This window comes from Myotis yumanensis, unplaced genomic scaffold (assembly GCF_028538775.1).
Source record: "Myotis yumanensis isolate MYYU_CA2020_CCGP unplaced genomic scaffold, mMyoYum1.0.hap1 SCAF_7, whole genome shotgun sequence".
NCBI classification, from domain to species: domain Eukaryota; kingdom Metazoa; phylum Chordata; class Mammalia; order Chiroptera; family Vespertilionidae; genus Myotis; species Myotis yumanensis.
The window spans coordinates 38,997,096-39,022,826 of NW_027223758.1; the positions used below are offsets into that span (position 1 = coordinate 38,997,096).

The 25,731-nt window shown below is 51.2% G+C and overlaps 1 protein-coding gene across 1 annotated transcript in view; it reads left to right on the forward strand.

The window, feature by feature from the left end:
* BPI (bactericidal permeability increasing protein) overlaps window positions 1–25,199 on the forward strand; it is a 29,292-nt gene extending 4,093 nt beyond the window's left edge. The window contains exons 3-15 of the mRNA XM_070421525.1: window positions 86–214; window positions 1,661–1,822; window positions 3,064–3,127; window positions 8,310–8,373; window positions 9,689–9,780; window positions 11,883–12,059; window positions 13,140–13,199; window positions 14,507–14,674; window positions 15,671–15,738; window positions 17,809–17,851; window positions 21,595–21,658; window positions 22,599–22,675; window positions 24,225–25,199. Coding sequence (XP_070277626.1) covers window positions 86–214; window positions 1,661–1,822; window positions 3,064–3,127; window positions 8,310–8,373; window positions 9,689–9,780; window positions 11,883–12,059; window positions 13,140–13,199; window positions 14,507–14,674; window positions 15,671–15,738; window positions 17,809–17,851; window positions 21,595–21,658; window positions 22,599–22,675; window positions 24,225–24,263 — 1,207 coding nt within the window. The 3' untranslated portion in view covers window positions 24,264–25,199. The remainder of the gene's footprint in view (window positions 1–85; window positions 215–1,660; window positions 1,823–3,063; window positions 3,128–8,309; window positions 8,374–9,688; window positions 9,781–11,882; window positions 12,060–13,139; window positions 13,200–14,506; window positions 14,675–15,670; window positions 15,739–17,808; window positions 17,852–21,594; window positions 21,659–22,598; window positions 22,676–24,224) is intronic.
* The last annotated feature ends 532 nt before the right edge of the window (window positions 25,200–25,731 follow it).

A 25,731-nucleotide genomic window follows, 5' to 3' on the forward strand; every position in this document is an offset into this window, starting at 1 on the left:
GGGCGGGAAGGATGATTCTACATGAACCATTGGCTGAGTCCTTGTGTGGGCTCCCCGAAGGCTAACAAACATTTCTTCTTCGCAGCCTGGTTATCCGTGAAGTCCAGCTGCCCAGCTCCCAGATAAGACTGTTGCCCAACGAGGGCCTGGCTCTCTCCGTGACAGATGCCAGCGTCAAGATCAGCGGGAAATGGAAGGCACGCAAGAATTTCATGTGCGTTTCCAAGCCTGGGGTTGTTAAGTGTGTGGGTAAGCTCTTAGTGACACTTGGAAGGGATGAGAACCAGGATCTGGGGAATGCCCAGTTTTGCCTTGCCCATCACCACTTGTCCTCTTGGGGTTCCTGGGGGAATTTTTCACAGAAGATTCAACATAACCCTCGTTTAGTAACTGAACATGTGTCCTCATCTCAATGCAGGACACTGGCCAGGCTGAGTTAGTGCATGTGGCTTAGGATGGAAGGTGAAGTGGGACCTTTAATTTACCCCTTAACAGTTAGCTATTGCCGTGTAACAAACATTGCTATCTCAGTGGCTTAAAACAAGTCATATATTATCACTTGCACATCTATGTGCTGGCTGGGGTTCCCCTATCTAGGTTGGGCTTAGCTGAGGCGGCTCTTCTCCACCTGTATCTCTTCCTCCTCTCATGGCCAGTGGGCTACCCAGAGCATGTTCGTGGTGATGCAAAAAGACAACAGGAAACATGCAGGTCCCCTTAAAGTTTAGACTCAGAACTGGCCCATGGTCACTTCTACTCATATGCCATTGGCCAAAGCAAGTCACACGGCTATACCCAAGGTCAAGTGCATGGATGCACATCCCTCCTCCGCGCCCCTCCCCCCCCCTGCCCGCACACACACACCATAGGCAATGGGGAGGGTACGGATGCAGGAAGGGGTAAAAGATTCGGGCAAATCAACCAAACTATACCCTGAATCTAACTAAATATTGGGATCTCACCACAGTGACCCTGTCCACTAATGATGGCTCAGACTGACCATCACTTTAACAATTTCTCTCCTTTGTGGGGAATCCAGGGAGGAAATGGAGGAGAAGAGTGTGAATCTGCCCTCCCTTACAAGGACCACTGGGTCTGTCCGTTCCCTACAGCAAGAATGGCTGAGGTCTTCACTTGGGCTCTTTTATATCTATTATTTCACTTACTGATCACACACACACACACACACACACACACACACACACACAGTAATACTTCATTACATTGTAGAAGAGTTGACTTCGTTCATGTCCACCGTCTTACCCAAAACTCATCCCCGAGGTAGGCGTTATGAACCCCGCTAATGAACAAGAACATTCATTGATTAAAGTCATTGACCCCAGACAACCAGCTTTTTAGTCGCAAAGCTGGTGTCGCACTGCTGCTGCAGGCTCCGGATGAGGCAACGGAAGCTCAGAGAGGGGAAGAAATACTCCCCACGCTACACAGCATGGGCCGAGGCTGAGGCAGTGGGTGAGAGCAGGGTTCTGCCAGGCGGACATGGGTGGAAACTTCCGGGTGGATTCCTGCTGTGTGACCGTGAGCACACTGCCTCCCTCTCTGAACCTGGAGGGGGGCGGGGGAATAGCAAAGCCTACCTTCTAGCATCGGCCTGGAGTTCAAAGTGCTTGCTCCAAGCCTTCTCTTTGTCTCCCTTCAGCAAAACCAGCGGCAACTTTGATCTCAGTGTGGAAGGCGTCTCCATTTCGGCTGGTCTGAACCTGAGCTGCGACCCCGCTTCAGGCCACACCACCGTCACCTGCTCCGGCTGCAGCAACCACATTGACAGCATCCACGTGCACGTCTCAGGCAGCCACCTGGGGTATGGCCTCCTGGGGCTGTGGGTGGCAGGGGGACCTCAAGGAGGACTGTCCTAATCATCCCTGAGTTTAGAAAACATGCCCTGAGTGTCACCTCCCTGCCAGGCCTTGTTTAGAGGCCTCGGGTGTAGGGGAGAGGACAGGAGCCCTCTGAGGCAGCAGATACCGTCCCTGCCTCCAGGGGGCACTTGCTCACCCAGCATGCATTCAGCAGACTTGCTGAGCTCATGCTATTGCCCCAGGCTCTGTGCTGACCACTGGATGTGCAGCGCGTTATACAATCCTCACCACAAAGCTGCAGGCATTTCGCCAGCCAGCCAGCCAGTCAACACATATCTACTAAGAATCCTGTGCACCAGGCTTATGCAATGTGCTCAAGAAACAGCAGTGGCCAATACCAATGTAGCAACAGCCAACCAGCTAGCAGCGATTGGAAGCTCACCGTAGTTGGCACTGTTTTAAGCACCTGCATTCCCTCATTCCGTCCACAAAATGACACTGAGGTTAATCCATTTTCAGGGGAGACAACCCAGGCTCAGAAAGCATAGGAAATAACCTGAGTTTTCATACCTAGTGATGCTTGAGAAGGGATTCAGCCCAAGACCCTCTGGCCCCAGATTCTTAGCCACACAGTCCCTGTGCTCTTGAAGCCTCCAGCCCAGTGGGGAAGACAAGCATTAATCAGATCATTACATTAATGAGTAGCTCATGGAGAATTGCAAAAGGATGTAAGAAGTGAAAAAAAAAAAAAGAGGTACAGAGTAGGCAAACACATAGAACAGGAGGATCTGACCTAGTCTGGGGGTTGGCCAGTTCCTCCTTGATGAAATGACATTTGAGTTGAGATGAAAAGAATAAGTAGGAGTTAATGAGGTCATTGCTGGGGACAGGGATGTGTTAGCAGAGGGAACAGCACGTGCGAAGGCCCTGGAGTGGGAGGAGGCACAGGATCCAAGAGGATCTGGCAGAGCCGTGTGGCTGGAGTGCAGAGGGGAAGGTGCGTGGCCAGGAATGAGGCTGAGACGGGGCAGGGGCCTGGCCACGCCCCTATTGAGGAAATAACCTTATCAACAGGCCCCTGCCCACAGGGGCAGAGGTGTGTAATGGGTGAGTGCATCCCAGGGACCAGGGTGCCTATGCCTATATGGAGGGGGGAGGAAGGCTTCCCAGATGAGGCAACCTTCTCGGGGCGGCTCAGGGACACCTGGGAAGCCTCATGCATGTCCCACATGTCAATCTCCAGGTGGCTGATCCAACTCTTCCACAAAAAAATCGAGTCTTCGCTCCAAAAGGCCTTGAACGGCAAGGTAGGAGGGGCTCCGGTCAGAGCGGGAGGGGCCCTCCGTGTCCACACACTTCATGCATCACTGGACACTTCTGCCCTCACCAGACTCCCTGCAGTCCTTCCAGCCCTTTGAAACCACAACTCCAGCTCTAAAAACCAGGCATGTCTCTTTTTCTGAGGAGTCCAGTGAGAGGCGAAGAAAGGGTCATCGCCCCCACCCACAGCAAACCGCCACGTCGGCGTGGATTACCTCTGTTCTCCCCCAACATTCGTCCCTGCAAAGAAACTGCCATCCTCTCCCCACCAGCCTTCTCTTCTCCTAGCCCTCTGGCCTCCTTCCCCATCCCCGGCCCACTCCGAACCCCCTTCCTGGTGTTTCCCACCCGAAAGATGTGCAATTGCTGAGGCGGCCAAGCTATTCTCTAAGGCTGGAACTGGTATGAACGTCAGGCACTGGCCAGTCCTCCAAACCTGCCTTCACCCCAATTCTCCTGGCCCCACACAACTTCTACAGCAGAGAAAGGGGCCCTTCATTGGGCTGGTTTTCCATTAATAAACCATCAGCTTGCAGGACGCCCCTGAGCCTGTCGCACAAGCCAAGTAAGCTGGGCTTCAGGGCACTGGAGAGCCAGGGAAGGTTCCAGGCCGGGCCACCCGCCTGACCTGTGCTTTAGAACAACCTCTCTGACTGCGTGAGAATGGCTGGAGAGGCCAGAGTCGGGGCAGGAGTTTCGGGGAGACTGAGGAGGCTGTGCAGTCTCAGGCAGGAGGTGTTGGTTTCTCAGTCAAAGGCACGACAATGAGATCATTTATATGAAGGCATGGTCAAAAGTTGTGGTGTTTGGTTTTTGTTTGTTTGTTTGTTTGTTTTTTTAAATCAATGCATGGTTATCATCATATGTAACCGTGGATTAAACAATGGATTTTAGAGTCAAAGTTTTTGGGTTTTAATTCTGGCTCTAAGGCTGGACTAGGTGTATGAACTTGAGCAAAGTACTTGACCTTTCTGAGCCTCAGTTTCACCATCTGTAAAAAGCCTTTGTCAAAAAGGATGCAAGGATTACTGAGGTAATGCAGGCAGTGTGCTTCCCACCAGCCTTGCAGACCCATCGTTCAACTGTCTTTGTAATTAAGTGATAGTACGAGGGGAGTATTGGCATATATTTAATATTCAGAACTATTAAAACAGATTATTTCTTGGTAACACCTCAAGAGTGGCTCCTTGATAGCAGCCAAGCTCAAAAGCAATAGTACTGCTGCTGCTGGTGAAGATGATAGTGAAGATGATAGTGGGGAAGATGGTGATGGTGAAGATGGTGATAAAGGTGGTGGAGGTGAAGGTGGTGGTGGTAGCGGTGGTGGTGGCGGTGATGAGATGGTGGTGGTGAAGGTGGTGGTGGTGAAGGTGGTAGTGGTGAAGGTGGTGGTGATAAAGATGGTGGTGGTGATGAAGGTGGTGGTGGTGGTGAAGGTGAAGGTGGTGGTGGTGGTGAAGATGTTGGTGGTGGTGGTGAAGGTGGTGGTGGTGGTGGTGGTGGTGATAAAGGTGGTGGTGGTAGTAAAGGTGGTGGCGGTGGTGGTGGTGGTGGTGAAGGTGGTGGTAGTGAAGGTGGTGGCAGCGGTGGTGGTGGTGGTGGTGGTGAAGGTGGTGGTGGTGAAGGTGGTGGCGGTGAAGGTGGTAGCGGCGGTGGTGGTGGTGGTGATGAAGGTGGTGCAGTGAAGGTGGTGGCGGTGGCGGTGGCGGTGGCGGTGGTGGTGGTGGTGGTGAAGGTGGTGGTGGTGGTGGTGAAGGTGGTGATGGTGAAGGTGGTGGTGGTGAAGGTGGTGGTGGTGATTGTGAAGGTGGTGGTGGTGAAGGTGGTGGCGGTGGTGGTGGTGGTGGTGGTGAAGGTGGTGGCAGTGGTGGTGATGGTGGTGAAGGTGGTGGCGGTGGTGGTGGTGAAGGTGGTGGTGGCGGTGGTGGTGGTGGTGGTGAAGGTGGTGGTGGTGAAGGTGATGGCGGTGAAGGCGGTGGTGGTGATTGTGAAGGTGGTGGCGGTGGTGGTGGTGGTGGTGGTGAAGGTGGTGGTGGTGAAGGTGGTGGCGGAGGTGGTGGTGGTGGTGGTGAAGGTGGTGGCGGCGGTGGTGGTGGTGGTGGTGGTGAAGGTGGTGGTGATGGTGAGGAGGATGGCCTACATAGGCAGAGTGCTTTCAATGGGCTTGGAACTATGCAGAGAACTCTGTACAAGAATTAGCATTTAATCCATACAAAATCCTTACGAGGGGGTGTATGCCATGATTATCCCATTTTAGAGATGAGTAAACTGAGACACACAGAAAAGAAGTGATAGTGCTGGAATGTAAGCCCAAGCCACCCCACCTCAGAGGCAAAGTTCTTAATCATAACAAGAGATTGTCTAGAAGAGGGTACTGGCCTGCATGAGTGAATGGACGGGTGGATGAAAGAATAAATGAGGGGCCAGGGTGTCCATGATGCCAGGAAGGGCTGGAAATGGGGAAGAGTGAGCTGGGGAATGGAATTCCAAGAAATCCAGAGTGAAGGGTGGTACAGGAGGGAAGAACAAGTCTATGTCAGGTTTGGGGCGGGGGGTGGAGCCAGGGAAGAGGGGCAGCAGCAGGGAGCCAGGCTGCAGGCTGTGATGTGATTTGCTGTGGTTTGGAGCCATCTGGAGGCACATGGGTGAGCAGCACTGGAAACCAGTGGCCATGGGCAAGCAGCCCAGGTGTCCAGCCGGCCCCAGTTACCAGATTTGCTGCCCTTCCCACCCCTGGGCCACTTGGAGAAGAGGCACAGGTTCCTCAGAGAATGACATTCCAAGTCCTCTTGGGACATGCAGAGTCTTAGGTGACAGAAACACACTTCAGGAAACCAAGTTTCCTCCCTCCTTTATCCCTTTCCCTTCCCTCCTGATTCCCTCCCACCTTCCCCCAGATAAAATAATTTGATTGACTAAGTCAGCGGTTCTCAATCTGTGGGTCGCGACCCCTGTGGGGGTCGAACGACCCTTTCACAGGGGTCGCCTAAGACCATCGGAAAACACATATATAATTACATATTGTTTTGTGATTAATCACTATGCTTTAATTATGTTCAATTTGTAACAATGAAATTGGGGGTCACCACAACGTGAGGAACTGTCTTAGAGGGTCGCAGCATTAGGAAGGTTGAGAACCACTGGACTAAAGGGAAGAAGGGAAGTGTGAATGCCCTCTGGACAGATGGCGGTGGGGACAGCCCTGAGGAGGAGTAAGAACCTGAGGGGCTTGGCTGAGACAAGGTGGCCTTGGGGGCCTGTGGCCAGGAGGCAGCTGGGCCCTCAGGCTGGCGCTCCGGGGAAGAGGTGTGGGCGGCTCACCCTGGACTTGGCCACATGCAGGGAGCAGAGAGGAGGTGACTGCTTGGGTCCCCTGCTCCAGGCAGGTGCTGAGACAGAGATCCAGGATATTTATTGGGAGGGGACCCCAGGCAGAACAGCGAGGGAGTAGAAGAGGCTGGACATTCTGAGTGGACTAGTGCTGGGGACACTGGGGCTCAGTCCTGTGGGCGATTCTCAGGAACCGTGGGGCACACACCGCAGAACCGCCCCAAAGCGGAGAGGAAGCTGGGGTATTCAGCCACCAACCCTCAGCCCTCTTTGGTTGGGGCTGTTTCTGGCACTGTGACTCCTTGGCGCTTGGGAGCAAGGCCAGGAGAGTTGCGGGGTGTGGGGAGCTGTTCACACAGGGGCAGGGGACGCGGTGGGCCTAGCAGGGGCCTGGTGCACCTGGCAGGGCTCCGGGGAACCTGTGAGCGGACACAGGGAGCCCAGGAGGAAGGAGGTCCGATATGGAAGAGGGAAGAGGAGCTCACGGGGTGTCCGGGGAAGAGCGAGGGAAGGGACAGGCGGAGAGCGGGGAGAGTCCTGGGTCCTGGGACGCTAGGAGGGCATTTCTGGGAGACAGTGGCCCACCTGCCAGGGGCTGCCCAACAGTCAAGAAAGGTGAGGACCAGGGAGACTGAGGCAAAAGGGAGACCAGACACTTGGGGCAAGTCCCAATAGTGAAGGTGGGGGCTTGTCTGACCACCCGCCTCCAGCCCCTATGCCTTCAGTTAGGGAAGCCCACAACTTTTATCCTGTTTCCAGCTATGTCTGGCTTGGAAATAAAGAGCCCCAAATATGATGTCATAAAGCAACTGCCACTTTATAATCCTCACAGGTCAGGGAATCAACAGGTCAGGGCGGCTTAGCTTGTCTCTCCTCCTTGCTGACTGGGTCCCATCAGGGGAGACCCAAAGCTTGGTGGCTGGGCTGGAGACCCTTGAAGGCTCGGCTTGGCTCAGCTGGGACTGCTGAGCCGAGCAACTACCCGTGGCCTCTCCATGGAGCTAAACAGCATGTCCCTGGGTTCCCGGAGGAAGCAACCAGAGAGGCAGCATTTCAAGAGGCCAAAGTGGAAACTGCACAGCCTTTTATGGCCTGGTTTCTGAAGTTACACAATGTCACTTCTGCTACCACGCCCCCTTCCCCCCCCCCCCCCCCAGATTCCAGGGGGCAGTTCACAGACCCCACCTCCTGATGGGGAGTGGCAAGAACGGAAAATAGAAGCTGTCACGCTCCATTTTACAGATGGGAAAATACAGGTCTAGAGAAATGAAGTTACTCCCTCGGTGGCAAAATGAGCATGTGACCCAGGACTTTTCAGACTTGTGCTTATTTCCTTGAGAGTCATGTGAGGGGCAGGAAGGTCAGGGAGCGTCCGTCTGGCCACACTCAGCAAAGGTGAGTGTGCCCAGGCTTGAGCAGAGGTCTGTCCCCTGCTCCCAGAAGCATGGACCAGAGAAGGTTGACCCTGACCACCTCCTGTTTCTCACCGCCTCATCCACAAAGGATCTGAGGCAGCAAAAACAAATGGATAAATACAAACAAACAAACAAGTCCCACGTTAAAATAGAGAAAACATAAATACCCAATAAGAAAGTTCCACACTTGAGTAGTCAATAAAATGCAGACGTGCAGGTCATCCAGTCATATACAGTTACTATTTCCAAGCTACATGGTGGACTCTGGGCTTCCTGGTGGCCAAAGAGAAAAGGGAAACTGGATTAGTTACATGATTTTCAAGGAAACATTCCAGGAAAGCAAGGCATGTCCAGATCATTATTCTCAAAGAACATTTTTACACTATGGAAAGTCCTCCCTGATCACTTCTTTTGTTCTCTCCAGATCTGCCAGGTAGTGACCAAGTCTGTGTCCTCCAAGCTGGAACCTTATTTCCAGACAATGCCAGGTGAGTGCTAGATGGGGTCGAGGAGACCGAGGTAGAAGGGGTTGAGGGGTAGGGAGATAGGAAGAATGTGATGGAGCCTGGGCCTGGGTGTGAAGGGGTAGAACAGATTATTTTCACATGGCAGTTGACATTGGATCCCTATTGGGCCAGGTCTTGTGGCAAGTCCAGAAGGGAGGTGGAAAAACACCCACTCATTCTCCTATCCCCACAACCAAACGCCCTCAGCTCTCTGAGGCCAGACACACATACTGTCCTGAGATCTGAGACTGATCACTTTGCCTCTCTGGGCCTTAGTTTCCGTATCTTTAAAACGGAGACAATTCTCTCTGTCCCCAAGTGCGTGGCAAACTGTGAAGAGCCACAGTAGGTGGGGGAGGACTCCCCTGGCCGAGAGCTCACCGTGTGCCTTGCACCCGGTAGAATTGTCTCTCCATGTCCTCACCACACCCACTGAGTTTGCATATTCTCCCAATTTTACCACGAGGAAACTGAGACTCAGAAAGGAGCCGTGACTTGCCCTGGACTCCCTCCCTGGAAGCTTGGCATGACAGACACATGGCTTATGCCCACCGAAGATGCTTTACCTTGCTCCAGGCACCACCCAGCCCCTCCAGGGACAGAGCCCATCCTGAGGATGTTCAGTGCAGTTGCAGTGTCCAAGGATTGGCCTCGCCAGCAGGAAAAATATGTTGGGTTTGAGTCCTAGTTCTGTGCCATCTTGCCTCGGACAGGCTGCCATTTCTGAGCCTCTAACATAGGAAGAAAGGGCTAAAGGAGGGACCGGTGTTTATTTAATTTGTACTGTTTACTGCTGGGAAACAGAGAAACCTTTCAGACCTGAGCCAGCCGGAGCTCAGCCTGGGATATTATTTATGCTAATTTCGGTGCCTTCTGTGTTTGAGCCCCAACATGTACAGGGCATAGGGCATACACCTTCTTCTCATTTAGTCCTCCAGCACCGTGAGCCACTGCTATCACCCCACTCTACAAATGACAAAAAGTGACTCAGAGAAGCAATAGGACATGGCCAAGGTCTTATAGAGTTTGATGCAAGCCCAAGTCTCTCCGCTCCTTTACCCTGTGTTTTAGTTTCGTTGAGGGGCTGTTGGAAGAAGGGGGGAAGATGATGGCTGTGAATGTGGGGTGTGGATTCATTTTCTTTTAAAGGGAGCTCCGGGTGGGCTCCCTGGAGGAGGTGGAAACGGAACAAGCACTACAGTTCTTAATTCAACTTTAGGGGATACTGACCCACATCAAAGGCCCCAAAGACGCTGCCATAGGGAGCCAGCTCATGATCCGTCTTCTTTCCCTCTAGTGACAGCCAAAATAGATAAGGTGGCCGGGATCGATTACTCACTGTTAGCACCACCGATAGCCACCACTGAGACCCTGGATGGGCAGCTGAAGGTGAGACTTATACCAACAATCATATACCCTCACTCCTGAGGCTCCCCATCATCCTGGGAAACAAATCTTACAAAGACTCCACCCTTTCCTCTCTTCCTCAACCACCTGCATCCGAATCTTCTCCCTGCTCAGGCACGCGGGCCTCCTGTCATTCCTGGAACACACTCGGCCTGCTCTATCCCTGGCCTAGGCCCTGGCCACTCCTTCTGCCCAGAGACCCCCTGGCTCTCCCTTCCTTCCTTCAAGTCTCTACTCAAATATCCTCTCTCCCTGGAGATGCCTTCTCAGACCGTGTCACTGAATAGCTCCTTCCTCCTGCCCCATATCTGCTTTACTTCTCTCAGCAGCATTTATTACTAACACGCGAGTAAAACACACACAGTCACTCGCTTGGATTGAAAGAGAAGGGGCTGTGACTGCGTTGTTCTTTACTGTATGTGCAGCACCTAGAACTGTGCTTGGCATATAGTAGGTGCTCAATAAATGTTTATTGAATGGGTGGATGCTATGGAAGACACCAATTGATGCTCTCTCACATCGTTGTTCCCTCTCTTCCTCTCTCTCCCCACTTCCCCTCTTTCTAAAATCAATGAGCATATCCTCAGGTGAGGATTTAAAAAAACAAAAAGAAATATGACCATTTTTGTCATATTTGCCTCTGACTTTTTAAAAAATGAAACACTGTAGACATAAATAGCTCAGGCCCTCTTGGGCCCCCTCTCCAAACCCGCCATCCCACCCTCCTGAATTAATCACACTGAGGACGTCGGTGCGTGTCCTTCTTGCCTACGTGTGTCTGTAATTCTTACACAGTTGTTTTGTAGGCCTTTAAATTTTACATAAATAGTATCTGACCATATGTATTCATCTACAATTTGCTTCTTTATAACTCAACATTATTATTTTTTAGCTAAATAGATTATTTCCTTTTGCAGTGTGTGGCTAAATTGCTCTTCAGAAATATATCCTATCTAATAAAAGGGTAATATGCAAATTAACCATCACTCTGTCACAAAGATGGCGGCGCCCAGTCCTCTCAGCCCCGCCGGAGTCCCCCAGTCCCAGGCATGGTGGAATGCTTGCTTCGTCACCACGATGACGAGGCAAGTGTTCCACCCCGGCCATGAAGAGCCTCTGGGCAGAGGGCACGGAGAGGCGGAGGGAGGGTTGGGGAGGGAACGCTTGTGTCGTCTCCCTGGCAACGAGGCAAGCGTTCCACACCTGGCTTCAGATGGGCCTCTGGGCCGTGGAGAGCCTCTGGGCAGTGGGCGTGGAGCAGCCAGGCCCTGCAGAGACCTTTTGGTGCATGGATTCGTGCACAGGGCTACTAGTAAAAATACATTCTCTAAGCCTGTGAATGCTTTTACCATAAACTGGATAGGGTGGGTTTAAAGTACAAGTATACTGCCTAGCCAGCATGGCTCAGTGGTTGAGCATCGACCTATGAACCAGAAGGTCATGGGTTTGAATCCCAGTCCAGGCACATGGCCGGGTTGCAGGCTCGATCCCCAGTGTGGGGTGTGCAGGAGTCAGCCAATCAATGATTCTCTCGCATCATTGATGTTTCTATCTCTCTCTCCCTCTCCCTTCTTCTCTGAAATCAATAAAAATATATTACAAATAAAATAAAGTACAAGTATACTCACAACAGTTCACCTCTCTCTTTGAAATTGCTGCTAACTTGATGGATGAAAAAACAAACAGAACTCATTGTTCGTTTAGTAGAGTTTCTGTGCTTCCTGGCAAGGTTGAGGCAGAGCCAATGGGATGGTGGGGAGTGTGCTGCTGGACCCCTGATGCCCGGGGTTCCATTCCGGCTCTGCCACTTACCCGAGTGACCTGGGCCAGCCTCTCCACCTCCCTGTGCCTCAGTGTGGGCTCCTGTGAAATGAGCATGATCGCACCTACCTCACAAGGTTGGTGGGAAGAGCATGTGGACCGTGGCACCCAGGAGACGTTTGGTGCTATTGTTAGTTTCTGGCCACGGCTTTCTCCTCTGTGAACGCATGATTGGTATCCTCAATGCATTTTTCCTGGAATGAACATGTTGAATGATAATGCCAGAAGGATGCCCAGGCTCACTCTGCTGCCTCCACCCCCAGGGGGAGTTCTTCAGCCTGGCCCACCGCAGCCCCCCTCCCTTCGCCCCGCCGGCGCTGGCCGTACCCATGGACCATGACCATATGGTGTACCTGGGCATCTCCGACTATTTCTTCAATACGGCTGGGCTTGTGTACCAACAGGCTGGAGTTCTGAACCTGACCCTCAAGGATGACATGGTACGTCCGGGCCGGGGGTGGGTGTGGGAAGAGCAGCAGACGGTCTGGATTTGAGTCTGTTCACTCTGGGGAGACCAAGGTCTGGACCTGAGTCAGCCAGACCTGAGTTCGAATATTGATTGGCCCCTCTTTTCCTGCTGGGTCACCTTCGGCCGGTTTCTCCACCTCTCAGAATCTCAGTTTCCTCATCTGTAAAACACCAATAGCAGTATCTGCCTCCAAAGGGGGTGATGCGGATTAAATGAGATAGAAATGCATGGGAAGCACTCAGTGCAGGCTTGGCAGTGGGAGCACTCGGTGAGTGACAGCCAGCACTGACTGCGTCCTTGCTTTATGCCAGGCTCTGTAATCCAGTCTCAGCATCATGTCACCATGATTGTCCTCCTCCTCGTTGTCTCTATATATTCATGGCTGAGTCCCGCTCTAGGACTCAGTTTACCCATCTGTAAAATGAAGAGATGGCCATCCTCTCCAGGTCTAGGTGCAACCTGATCCAACCAGTCACCAACCACATGGGCTTCCTCCTGTGCCTCTCCTGGAAGAGATGTTATATTCTCCCTCCCTGTAGAGGGACCACAGGGATGCTGAGGCCCCGCCTACCCCCTGTGGGAATAAATGAAGACCACCTGAATGAGAACTCCGTAGGGCAAGGGGGTCAGCCACCACTTGCATTTGGCAAAGACTCAAAGGCAGGCAGGGGGTGGGAAAGCTTCCTAGTGAGAGAAAGGGAGGGGTTCAATACGTGAATTTGGGGATGAGGGGGACACGAAGGTGTACGCTTACGGAGCTTGTCGGATGGGAAAGCTGGGTGTAGGTTAATAGAAGCTGGGCATCCTATGCGATTGGTTTAAGAGCATATTTGACTTTTGGGGGCAAAAAACATTGGGCAGCTGGCAGTCAGGGAGCCGGTCCTGACTGTCCTGGGTTGGTTGCTGCAGAAGCCCTGGATCATTGTTCCACTGTCCTATAGGTCTGGCCATTGTGTTTGTATATTCCATCCCTCGCCCTCATATGGAATTTGCCCCCTAATCTAGAACATAATTCCCAGAATCTTTTTTTTCTTCTCTTCTCTTGTTACAGATTCCAAAGAAATCCAAATTCCGACTGACAACCAAGTACTTTGGAACCCTCATACCCCAGGTAAAAAAAGGCCTGCCCCCTCCCACTCCCGCTGTAGTCAGCTCATGCGTCAGCCCAGGGGTGCTGGGAGGACAGGGCTCTGCTGAGCGGCCTGACGAGAGCCCCCTCCAGATCCGGGGTAGTCCAGCCTGAGAGTGTAGCAATAATTTGCAAAGTCCATCCCCAAACAGAAAGGCTCAGGTGTGAGAGTGGCTGTGTGCTGGGGGCCCTGGGCTGGGTATCCAGCCAGAAAGACCATATCCCTGCCTTCCAGGGGCTCCAGTCTAGTGGAGAGAGAAAATGATTAGTCAGGCACCCAACACAATAAAAAAAGAAATGCAGACTGTGATAAGTGAAGCCAACAGGTTGATAAGGTCGTTAGACAAGGCAGCTAAAGAAAGCCTCTGTTTCAAACAGCTCAGCTGACATAACCAAACGCCAGACTGGGTGGCTTAAACATCAGGAATTTACCTCTCACAGTTCTGGTCCAAGATCGAGGTGGCAGCTGGGTCGGTTTCTGGTAAAGGCTCTCTTCCTGGCTGGTAGATGGCTGCCTTCTTGCAGGGTCCTCAGATGGCCTTTCCTGTGAGCACTTACGGAGAGGGGGAGCTCTCTGGGGTCTCTTCTTACAGGACACTAATCCTATCAGAGCAAGGCCCCACCCTGATGACTTCATTCAATTGCAATTACTGTACTTCCTTAAGGCCCATCTCCAAATACAGCCACACTGGGGATTAGGAATTCAATATACTATATGAATTTGGGCATGAGGGGGACACAAGTATTTAGTCCTAACAACCTCTTCAGTAGTGATACTTGAAGGTGTGACTGATAGGGTAGCTAAGGGAATTGTCTTGAAGCTTAATTTGCATAACAATCGCATTATTCTTACTCAGACTTTGAGTTTACCTGGGGAGGATTGCAGGCCAGCAGAGATGGAGTGTCACCAAATCCCTCCTCATTCCCCCTTGAAGCCACCACTGCTTTCTGAGGAGGTGCCATTTGAACTAAGACCTGAGGGAAGGGAAAGAGCCAAGCTGGGAAAGAATGGAGGGACAAGCATTCAGGGAGAGGGAACAGAGAGTGCAAAAGGTCTTGGGAAAACAGCAGGTCCTATTTGCACAACAGGAGTCCCAGGTGGCTGGCACTGAAGGTGTGTAGAGTGGGGTTGGCAGGGTTTCAGCTGCCAGATCATGCGGTCTCAGGGTTTAGTCAAAATGCAATGGGAAGACATTGGAGGTGTTTATGCAGTGCCAGGACAAGACAGGATTTAGAAACATTTAAGTAAAAGTGTCCCTTTTGTTGGTTGTCCCCACCGGGGGCTGCAGTTGGCCAAGATGTTCCCCAACATGAGCATGCAGTTCTTCGTCAGAGTCTCTTCTCCACCGCACCTCACTGTGTCCCCTGCTGGCCTTGCCTGCACCCCGGTCCTGGAGGCCCAGGCCTTCGCTGTCCTCCCGAACTCCTCCTTGGCCCCTCTCTTCCTGCTTGGCATGGTAAGCTGTTCCAGGGTGTGGGCAGATGGGGAACCCTGGACAAGGCTGAGAGCACGCCCTCGGGGTCAGGGGACCGTGTGAATCCTGCCCAGGTTCAAACCTGGACTCTGTAGCTGCAGGGCTGTGACCAGAGCCATTACACTAACTGCTTTGGGCTCCTGCAGGCACTCATTCATTCAATCATTCATTCGTCATTGGTTTGAAGTATGTGTACTGTTTCTGATTCATTCACTCATATCTTCAGTCATTTATGCATTTGTGTATTGTTCATTCATTTATTCATTCAATTATTCATTAGATTGCTAACTTGAAATGTGCTATATCTCTTCTGGTTTATACATGCATTATTATTCATTTATTTATTTACTTATACCCTTGTCAAATTGATCATTCATTTGTATATTTGTTCTTTCATTCATTATGTATTCATCCACACATATCTTTGTTTATGCCTTCATTGGTATGTTCAATCCCTCACTTATTCAAGTTTTTATTCCATTGTTGATTTGTGCACTCACTCATGTGATCACTGTGTCGCGCCGTGAACTTTCGGAGGCACCCACTCTGGCCGCTGGGAGTGAGGCCAGACTTTCTCCCACCAGGAGGCACTCACAGGCCGCAGCAGGTCTGCGCAGTCTCAAGCTGAGACCCATTTCCCCCACTTTGCAGATTAAATGGGTTCTCACAGAGTCGCTGAGGCAGGAAGCTCGGTTTTCTAACTCACCAAATATTTGTTGAATGAATAAATGAATGAATGGCTGTGAGAATAGGGCTGGCCTATGGCCTGACTCACAAGTAGCTTGGGAACTCAGACATGGACTCAGAAGCTGGGGAGAAAATGGTACTTGGTCCCAGCCCAGGACTCATCAACAAGGAGGAAGTAAAAGGGAGGTCACCCCTCGCCCCCACCCCAAGCTGACCCTCCCAGCCGTGGAGGCCTTACAGAGCCCCCAGGCCTTGGGCCAGCACCTCACCTCCCGGGTTGTTGTTTTGCAGAGCGCGAATGCTTCTGTGGAGGTCGGCGCCATGTCCGACAGGCTTGTGGGAGAACTCAGCTTGGACAAGTAAGTGGACCTGTGGGTCAGGGCGAGGGAGCTGCCCATTCATTCGTGGGGTCCATGGGCTAGCAATGACCTTACAGTGTGCCAAGTACTATGCCATTGCTTTCCCGTTCACCCATCACATTGAAGCTTCAAACAGTGTGCAGAGGGCACAATGTTCCCATTTCACAGACAGTGAAACCAACACTCAGAGACGAAGTGACTTGCCCAAGGCCACACGTCGTAGGGTAACCAGCCATCTCAGTTTGCCCGGAGTGTTCCAGTTGGGGCACTGAAAGTCCCTCGTACCAGGCACCTCTCAGTCGTGGGCCAACTCATGGCTGATGCCACTCCACACTGAACCACAGCAGCCCCCCGCCACCCCACACCCCCGGCCTTCCTTGGCACTTGGAAAACCCACTTCACCCCCATCCTTGGGACCCTGTCAGCCCTCCCCCGCTGGGAGACTGGGGTCCATGTGCCGGGTTGAATCCTGGCAGAGGAGGTGTGGAAGCGTGGTGTCTGACGTCCAGGCACCTGCACTGGAAGCTCAGCTCGCCGTGGTAAGCAACAAACTTTCCAAACTTCGGCGTCCCTGACTGTAAAGCCCAAGAATTGCTCCTTCACAGCAGCATTGTCGTGAGGATGAAATGAGGCACTAATATGTGTTGATGTGTTTGGAACACTTCAAGGGATAAAAATAAGTGCTCGATAAGTAAAAGGAAGGAGAGACACAGAAAAAGAGAAACGCAGAAATTGGAGGAGAGACAGAGAAAGAGAGACATTCAGAGAGAGGGACACATACACAAAGGAAGAAAGGAAGAGAGACAGAGTGTGAGAGACAGAGAGACAGGCAGATGGGGAGACACGTAAGAGAGAGACACAAAAGGAGGAAGAGGGAGGATAGAGTGACACAAAGAAAAAGAAAGACACCCGGAGAGAGTAGATGCCGTGGCCCCAACATTTAGACCTGGCATCGACCTCTTACACTTACGCCGATTAAACTGAGTCTTGACCCAGGCTCCTGCCCATGTCCTCCTTCGCCCTGGCACGGAGGTGTCCTTCTTCACCTTGACATGGGTCCCTGAGGCCTCTATGCTCCTCATTTCTGTGACATCCTTCTGAGAAGTGTTACTGCTTTGGGAACAGGTGGATTTAATGTTCCTTGAAGCTCCCGTGGGCCTCTCAGGTACAGGAGCCGGAGAGGATGCAGCTGGGTGGTGGCTGGGGTCCAGGGGCTCCTAAGTCTTGGTGAACAAGAGTGAGTTTTCAAACTTTGTAGGCAATGGAGACAAGAGTGTTGGCCTCCGGGGGACTTATTAGAAATCCTGCTTTGCTCATTGTCGGCTGTGTGGCCTCAGGCAGGTTGTTTGACCTCTCTGAGTGTCAGTTTTCTCATCTGCAACATGCCAGTGCAATGGCCCTTGCCTCTTGGGGTCTTGCAGGAATTCATTGGGACAAAGTACTCAACAGGGTGAATGATAGGGGTTTCAATAAATGGCCATTTATTTCTCCCTTTCTCTGAGATCACATTTAAAATGCCATAAAAGCTATAAAGAGGAGATAATTGATTGGCTCAGGCAATTGAAAAGCCCAAGGGTTTCTGAAGGCCAGGGTGGATCCAGGTGCTTAAGTAATGTCCTTGGGACTCTGACTCCCTCCTCTCTTGGCTCTGCTATCCCCTACGCTGGCTTCATTTTCCACAAGGCTATCGCCAAGTGGTGACAGAAATGGTCACCAGCAGCTTCCTGATTTCCCTGCAGAAAAAAGAACATCTCATTGCCAATATTTCCAGCTGAGACCACCTCTCCTTGGGCCAGCCATGAGCCACAGGGCCAACCCTGAAGCAATCACTGTGGCCAGGGAGGTGGAACCTGCCCCTTGGCCAGCCCACCCCCAGCTCAGCACTGACAGTGTAGAGAATGGGTGGTTTCCCCAAAGGAAAAACTGGGGGGGCTGTGACCAGAGGAAGGGGGATGACTACTGGGAGGGGAAACCAAGCAGCCTTCACCAGAGTGGCCCTTCCTCCCCAGTAACTGAATTCTCATATGAGTCAGGAAAATGGTGTCTCAGCCGCCCCTCCCCTTCTCACAGGCTGCTCCTGGAACTGAAGCACTCAGACATCGGCCCCTTCTCGGTGAGTCTGAGGCCCTTGGAGGCTCCTTCCTTCCCCTGATCTTGAGATAATGGTCCTGAAGACCCCTGGGCTCATGGCATCATTTCAGGAGGCCACTGGTCATTTGCATACAATTTGCATGTGAGGTAATGATGGGAGGAGCTTTGTGGGCCTTGGGCAGGTCACTTTCCTTTCAGAACTTCAGTCCTTCCCCAAGTCAGGGATAATCCTTCCCACTTGAGCTAATATGGTGAGGCTTCATTGGTGTTAAATGTGCACAATCTGGTATAGAAAATCTGCCCAGTAAATGTTTGTTGAATGAACAAGTGAATTACTTTGCTGAGCACCTGCTATAGGGCAGGCGCTGCTCCAGGTGTTGGGATATGCTCATGAAGAAGACAGGAAAGCCACCCCTTCTAGAGCTTCACATCATAGTGGGAAAGCAGACAATACGAAAGGAAGATTACTTCCGTCAAGATCAGTGCTATGAAAAACAAAATGGAAGTGGGGTAGACAGTGATGAGAAGGTTGAGGGTTAGACAGTGTGACCAGGGAAAGCCTCTCTGAGGAGGTGATATCTGGGCTGAGGGAGGCAGCAGGGGGAAGATCTGCCGCAGGCAGAAGAAAGAGCAGGGACAAAGGCCCCGGGGCTGGCTCACCCGGGCCTTCTGGGCTAGAGCAGATGGTGTTTGAAGGGCAGTGAGGAGCAATGAACTGTTTCATACAGAGTGACATGACCTTATTTGTACCTTGCTGAAAGTTGCCCCAGGCTGGGGTTAGGAGAATGGAGTCTGGGGACAAGGTTAGACCACATTAATAAATGGGGAGGTGGGCACATTTGTCCATGTGAAGACGAGGCCAGGAAGAAAGAGAACGATGATAGATTGGGGACATGTACTTTGGAAGTAAGGTCAGACAAAACCTTTTTTAAAATTTTGTAAAATATGTTTTTATTGACTTTGAGAGAGAGGAAGGGAGAGATAGGTAAAAACATAAATGTGGATTGGCTGCCTCCTGCACGCCCCTCACTGGGGATCCAGGCTGCAACCTGTGACCTCTTGGTTCGTGGGTCGTCACTCAACCACTGAGCCACACTGGCCAGGCCAGGCAGAGCTTAATGAGAGATATGATGTATGGGGTGAGGGAAAGGGCATTGAAGAATGACACCTAGATTTTTGGCTTGAGCAGCTGGGTGAGTGGCAAAGTCACTGAGATGGAGAAGGGCAGGTGGGAGGGAGAGGAGCAGGGCTCTCACCAGCCCAGGTAGATGATGCCACTACCTGGAATCCCTGACCATCATTAAGTAGACTCACCCCTGCCTCCCTCGCCCAAGGAGGGCCCTGCTGGTGAGCTGCCCACGTAAGTAGCAGCTCAAATGCTCTTCAACAGCTGCCCTGAGTGAGCATCTCCCTGGTGACTCCCATTAGACGCCACAGCATGCGGATTCTGTTCACAGCGCCTTACTACGCGTGGCCTCTTGGTGAACCCCTGGAGAACATTTTCTTGGATCTCCTGCCCTGCTGGGATTCTCGTCCCAGCATCAAGAAGGGTTCAGGAATCTGGAAAAGGGGCTGCATGTAGATAACATAGGAACCCAGAGATTAATAATTTTGAAAGGCATTGGGGGTCAGAGGACCTTCAGCTAAAGGAACTGAAGACTCCCTCCTTGTCTAGGACCCTTGCTTTTATTAACACAATTTGTCCTAAGGCAAGGTGGAGATAATACACTTCAAAGGGTAAGGTTTCAAAGGGTACAGAAGCATTGTCAGTTTGGGGAATAGCCTGCGGCTGTTCAGGTGTTTGGCCAGTAGGAGGCAATAACATGTAGATTAAGATGCCCTTTAACTGTCTGGCAGCCACAATCAGTTTCCTGTTCAGGTTTGGGGAAATGCCTTTAGCCATTCCCAACAGGTGACTACATGTGTGACTCAACCCTGTTGAGTCCCCAAGTTTCATCAACCTTTTGATGAAACTCTTAAAATTATGACATGCTGGAATTGGTCTACGGCACTGCCCTAGTACCCCCACCAAGTGGGTGCAACCCCCAAGTCAGACCGTCCCAATGTCCCTCCAAATCCGATGGAACTCCAACCAGCCCTTTCCATCTGATGAGAGATTACAACAACAACAATAACAAAAGGCTCAAAGCTACCTCACTGTATTCTCATGGCATCACTGGTGCTAAGGCACCACAGTGTGATGACTCAGTGGGCAACCAACTGCTGCTTCTGCAGAAAATAAAAATGTTAAGTTCCTAGATTCATGGGAAGAAGGGCACCGTGTTTGATGAGCCCAGAGAATTACAGCCTGGGAGAGGAGACTCAATTGTTCCAGAAACAAAAATGTGCATAATTACAAGTTGTAAATGTCACCACTGCAGGCAATGCTCTTGAGGGTGTTACATTATAGTTGACTTTTTTTTTCATTGCAAAAGCAAAACATATACATTATAGAACAATCAGAACCTACAGGTTTACAAAATAAAAACCATTTCCTAATTTCCCCATTAGCTAATAATTTGAAGTGTATCCTTCCTCACCTTTTGCTATGCGTATTCAATAACAAAATGGAATTCTGTGGTTTCCACAGCCCACTTTCCTTACTCTAAAAATATCATAAATATGTGATGATAATTATACTTCTACACTGTCATGCATGACAATTGTGTAACTTCCTAGCATCAAAGTGCCACCCTGTCCTCCAGATGGCTCCCCAAGTGTGGACATGTAGCCTGCTTTTTAAACAATTGCTATTACAGCATAGTTGACATGCAATATTATATTAGTTTTCAGGTGTACAACACAGTGACTTGACATTTCTATTCCTTACAATGTGATCACCACACTAAGTCCAGTAACCATCTGTCACCGTGCCAACTTATCACACTATAAGTGACTATATCCCCCTTCACCATTTTCACCCATCCCTCCATCCCCCTCCCCTCTGGCGACCACACATATAAGTGAACTCATGCTGTATTGTCTTTATCTGTTTGAGTTATTTACCCTCCAGGTCCATCCATGTTGTCACAAATGGCAGAATTTCATTCTTTTTTTTTTTTTTTTTTTTTTTACTGCTGAGTAGTATTCCATTGTTTTTGTTACATTCATCACTCTTTGCGCATCCTTGCATCTGTTTCTGCCCACATCCTAGTCACGTCCTCAGGATAAATGCCTTAGAGGCATGCTTGCAGCCCACCAAACACACACATTTGTAAGTCTTTTGATGAACATCCCCGAAGAACCCTGGGACAGGTTGAGCCAGTGTGCCCTGTAGCCCGCATTTTCACATTTAAATACTCTCTGCCTTGCACCTTATAGTCCAGAACAGTGATGGCGAACCTTTTGAGCTCTGCGTGTCAGCATTTTGAAAAACCCTAACTTAACTCTGGTGCCGTGTCACATATAGAAATTTTTTGATCTTTGCAACCATAGTAAAACAAAGACTTATATTTTTGATATTATTTTATATATTTAAATGCCATTTAACAAAGAAAAATCAACCAAAAAAATGAGTTCGCATGTCACCTCTGACACGCGTGTCATAGGTTCGCCATCACTGGTCTAGAACTTGCGTTGCCACTGGAACCTTTAGAGTTAGAGACCACTTCCGTGACCTTGACGGAGTTGCAGAGTTTTCACATCACTTGGGTCCATCTCTCAGCCTTTTCCAGCTGGGAGGTGCCCTGCGTGGGAGGGAGGGTGATAGAAGACCGCGCTGCCTGCATGCCCTGACGTGGGTGCCATCCTCTTTCTGGTTTCCAGGTTGAGTTGCTGCAGGCCATCATGAACTACATTGTGCACACTACTGTGCTTCCCAAGGTTAACGGTAAGGAGCTTTGCAGAAACACCTGAGGTTTAGTCCTGGGAGAAGTAGTAGGGATAGTTCTTAGAGCCGCCTAACACCTGGCTCCAGTTGTGGGGGCTGAGGGGTGGTCACCTCAACTGAACCTCAGATGGCACCTGGCCCAGGTTCGGAATGAAGAAAACGGAACTCCTCGTGGGTGGCATTCTTATTAAGGCCCATCTGACCCTTATGAGGTGGGGGATTATTAATATCTCCTGCTTTCATGGGAGGAGGTCAGAGAAGTTAAATGACCAGGCCACAGAGCAGGTGAGAGGAGGAGCTTGGGTTTCATCCCACCTCTGAAGCCAGAGCCCTTGGCCTTTCTCCAACTCTGGGAGGAAGGCCAGGGGAGAAGGGTCCCAGCGAAGGTCTTATGCTCACCACACTGGTGAGCCTGCCGCTAACCTTGGCGTAGCCAGGGGCGACGGTACGCAGAGAGGCCCACATAGCATGTGACTAGAGAAGACAACAAATTATTATGTAGAGTCTGACTCATCCTCCCACCTTGACACATGTAGCTTCATAATGACCTAGGAGACCAGGTTTGAATTTAGCATCGTCCTGAGTTCCAGTTCAGAACGTGGTGGTGTCAGAGAGCTGACCCCTGGCCACCGCCCATCTCTGATTTTATCCTAAACATTGAGGGACTTCCTGCAACCACATGTCTTCCCCGCCCAATCACATGTCTGCACCCGTGTGAGCAGTGCCCCCTGGTTGCCACCCAGGCCTGGTGTCCACTAGCAGGGTGCTCACCCTCAGCAGGGTGATCGTGGTCAGGAGGCCTGCTCAGGTCCTGGACGTGAGCTTGGGTGATAGGGTGGGAATGCGCGGGTCCAGGTTTCTCTCCAGTCCAGGGAGGCTGCCCACCTGGCCCCATCTCCTCCCGTCTCCTCCCTGATCCTTTCCTGAACCTCCATTGCAGAGAGGCTGCAAAAAGGCTACCCTCTCCCGCTGCCCACCCACGTCCAGCTCTTCAACCTGGTGCTTCAGCCTTACCAGGTGAGTCCCAAAGGTCTCTTTTCACCCGCTCTCCTCCACAACCGCAACTGGTGCTGAAAAGCTTTCCCTATGCAAGCCCCGTGCCAAGCACTTTCTACCCTTACAGCACCCTGGAAGGTGGGCGCTCTTGATAAACAGAGAAGGAAGCCCAAGACTCAGAAATGCCACGTGGCTATTTAATGAAGTCCAGATCCGAAGCCAGGCCCCTGCATATATTTTTAATTGATTTTCTTGGACAGAGAGGAAGAGAGAGAGAGAGAGAGAGAGAGAGTGAGAGAGAGAGAGACATGGATGTGAGAAACATTGGTTGGTTGTCTCCCATACGCACCCCAACGAGGGAGCCAACCTGCAACCTGGCATGTGTCCTGACCAGGAATCGAACCAGTGACCTTTTGAACCAACTGAGCATCACCGGCCAGAACCAGGTCCCTGCTTTTCACTGTTGGCTGCATCATTCGCACCTGACACCTGGTAAAAATGGAACTCCCTCAGTGCCATAGAGCCTCGAAGCTGCATTTAATTACTGTTGCATGCCTCTTCTTTTGCATCGGCTTCATACCCACGCCTGTGGGTATGAAGCCTGGTCAGTGGCTGGCGAATTCAGAAACCATTCCGGGCCACCTCCTCCTGCCCTTCTCCCAGCCTGACCCCCAGCAGCATCGGGCACTCTTTACCCTTTCTTGGGAGCATTCTTCTTAGCGTCAAAGAGCCCCCTCTCCCTGTTTGCCAGCCGCCTCTCCCTGGGGCCTTTCAGTCTCCTTCGCTGCTTCCTGCTCCCCTTCCTTCCCACAGGGAGTTCCCCGGGTTCCTGCCCAGGCTCTGCCTTCCCCACTATGGGCTTTCCCTGGTCACGGCCATCAGCTCAGGCTCAGCGGCCACCGTTATGCCACCCCGAGGCCCGAGCCTGTCCCAGCGAAGCTGATCGCTCTGCAACAAACCATCACCTCCTGTTGCCCTCCTTACCTTAGTCAATGTCTTTCCTGATAACCTCGTGGCCCCATGGGAACCGCCATCACCCAGATTCCTTGCCCTCCCTCATTCCCAACATCCAAGCAACCCCCAACTCTTTAGACCAGGGAACTAATAGGGCGAAGAGACTGGAGAAACGTAGATGAGAGAGCAGAGAAAACACATCTCCTATTTGCCCACCTTTCCCCAAGTTCATCCTTAAAAGAAATAATGACCCCATGGCACCATTTTATTTCTTCATCTGTGAAAGTTCTGAGTAAAGGGCAGGCAGGAGCAGGGAAGTGGGTTGGCAACCTTGGCTGGACCAAGGGCTCCCTTGAGCTGCCATGAGGCTGGGGTGACAAATGAAGGCCCCAGAGCTGCCCGGGGGTCTGCACGTCTGAGGGCTGCCGACACATTCATGGGCGCTGTGTTGTGCAGACCCCAGAGGTGCGACCCCGAGTGCCCCCTCACTCCTGCCTTTCCGTCAGCAGACAGCACCACTCTGCCCTCTCCCAAAGTTCTCTTCTAACCCCCGGCAGCCCCACCCTCACCACGGGGGTGCTCTTCCAGCTGTTGACAGCATTGTGTCTCTTCCTAGAACTTCCTGCTGTTTGGAGCAGATGTTCTCTACAACTGAAGTCGCCATCGGTGCAGGGACTGTCAGCACACCAGCCGCGGAGGGGTTGTCAACACTGTTCCCGACAGGCCTGTGGGCCACCTTTCTCCAGGCGCCCCCTCTAGCTCTTGACCCAGAGACCCTTGCGAACGTCTCTGAACTCAGGTTTAGAAACGACCTAAGCATGGAGAGCCTTGTTGCTTGGGAGAGTGTGTGCTGTGTATTTTAGGGATTATGAGCTTCTTTCAAAAGCTGAGCCTTCCCAGACATTTCCGCCAGGAATTGCATTTCAATTGTGTAACCACAATATGTCTCTTTGTGCTTCACACACACACACACACACACACACAGGAACGAAAAAGAGAAACACCTGGGTTTTTTTAAAATGTGGAATTCTGTGTGATGGTATTGTTTCTTGTTTTATGTCCATTCATTCATTCATTGGCTGTGCCCAGCATGGCCTGCGGCATCAGTGTACAGCACAGATACAGTCGCCTCTTCATTTTTCTGGTTACTACCTTGGGCCCCACATGCCTCTGTTAGCAAAAAGCGCCATTGCTCCCCTTTGGACACTCACTAAGAGTCCAAAGAGAGTCTTGCCTTTCTCATGTCAGAGTGCTGTGTAGATGGGTCCACTGGGCTGTTGTTCCTGCCACTGCCACCTGGTGTCGCTGTTGAACAGCTATCCTGCAAAGCCTGTTTTCCCTGCCCCACACTTGGGCCCAAGGATGATGGTTCCCTTAATCCAGTGGTTCTCAACCTTCCTAATGCCGCGACCCTTTAATACAGTTCCTCATGTTGTGGTGACCCCCAACCATAAAATTATTTTCGTTGCTACTTCATAACTGTAATTTTGCTACTGTTATAAATCATAATGTTAATATCTGATATGCAGGATGTATTTTCATTGTTACCAATTGAATATAATTAAAGCATAGTGATTAATCTCAAAAACAATATGTAATTATATATGTGTTTTCCGATGGTCTTAGGCAACCCCTGTGAAAGGGTCATTCGACCCCCAAAGGGATCGCGACCCACAGGTTGAGAACCGCTGCCTGTGCTCTCATCTCCTGCCCAGCCCTTGGGCCCAAAGCAGAACTGGGCCAGGGGACAGAGGCCGTTGAAGGTTTCAGTCGATCGCATTTTCAGCTGCAATTAGCCCTTCCCCATGACTTTCCAGGCTGGCGTGGAAGCCGGGTCACCAGTGCAGACCGTCCTTGAACTCTTAGTGAGCCTCCTCTGGGACTTCAGGATAGTTCCTGCCATGGAACAGCAGGTGTGGCTGTCTCAGGCCATTAGATGGGCTCTAACAGCATTTTATTTCAAATTGATTGAGCATTTCTGGAAGGCCTCTTTGAGCTGCTGACATCTGGTCTGAGACCAGGAGGGTGAGGAAGAGTTTGAAGCAGTCAGTGGGGTGTGGGGTGACATGACCAGGGTTAGCTTTTAAAATGTTTTCTTGTGACTTCTGAAAGTATTGGAGGGG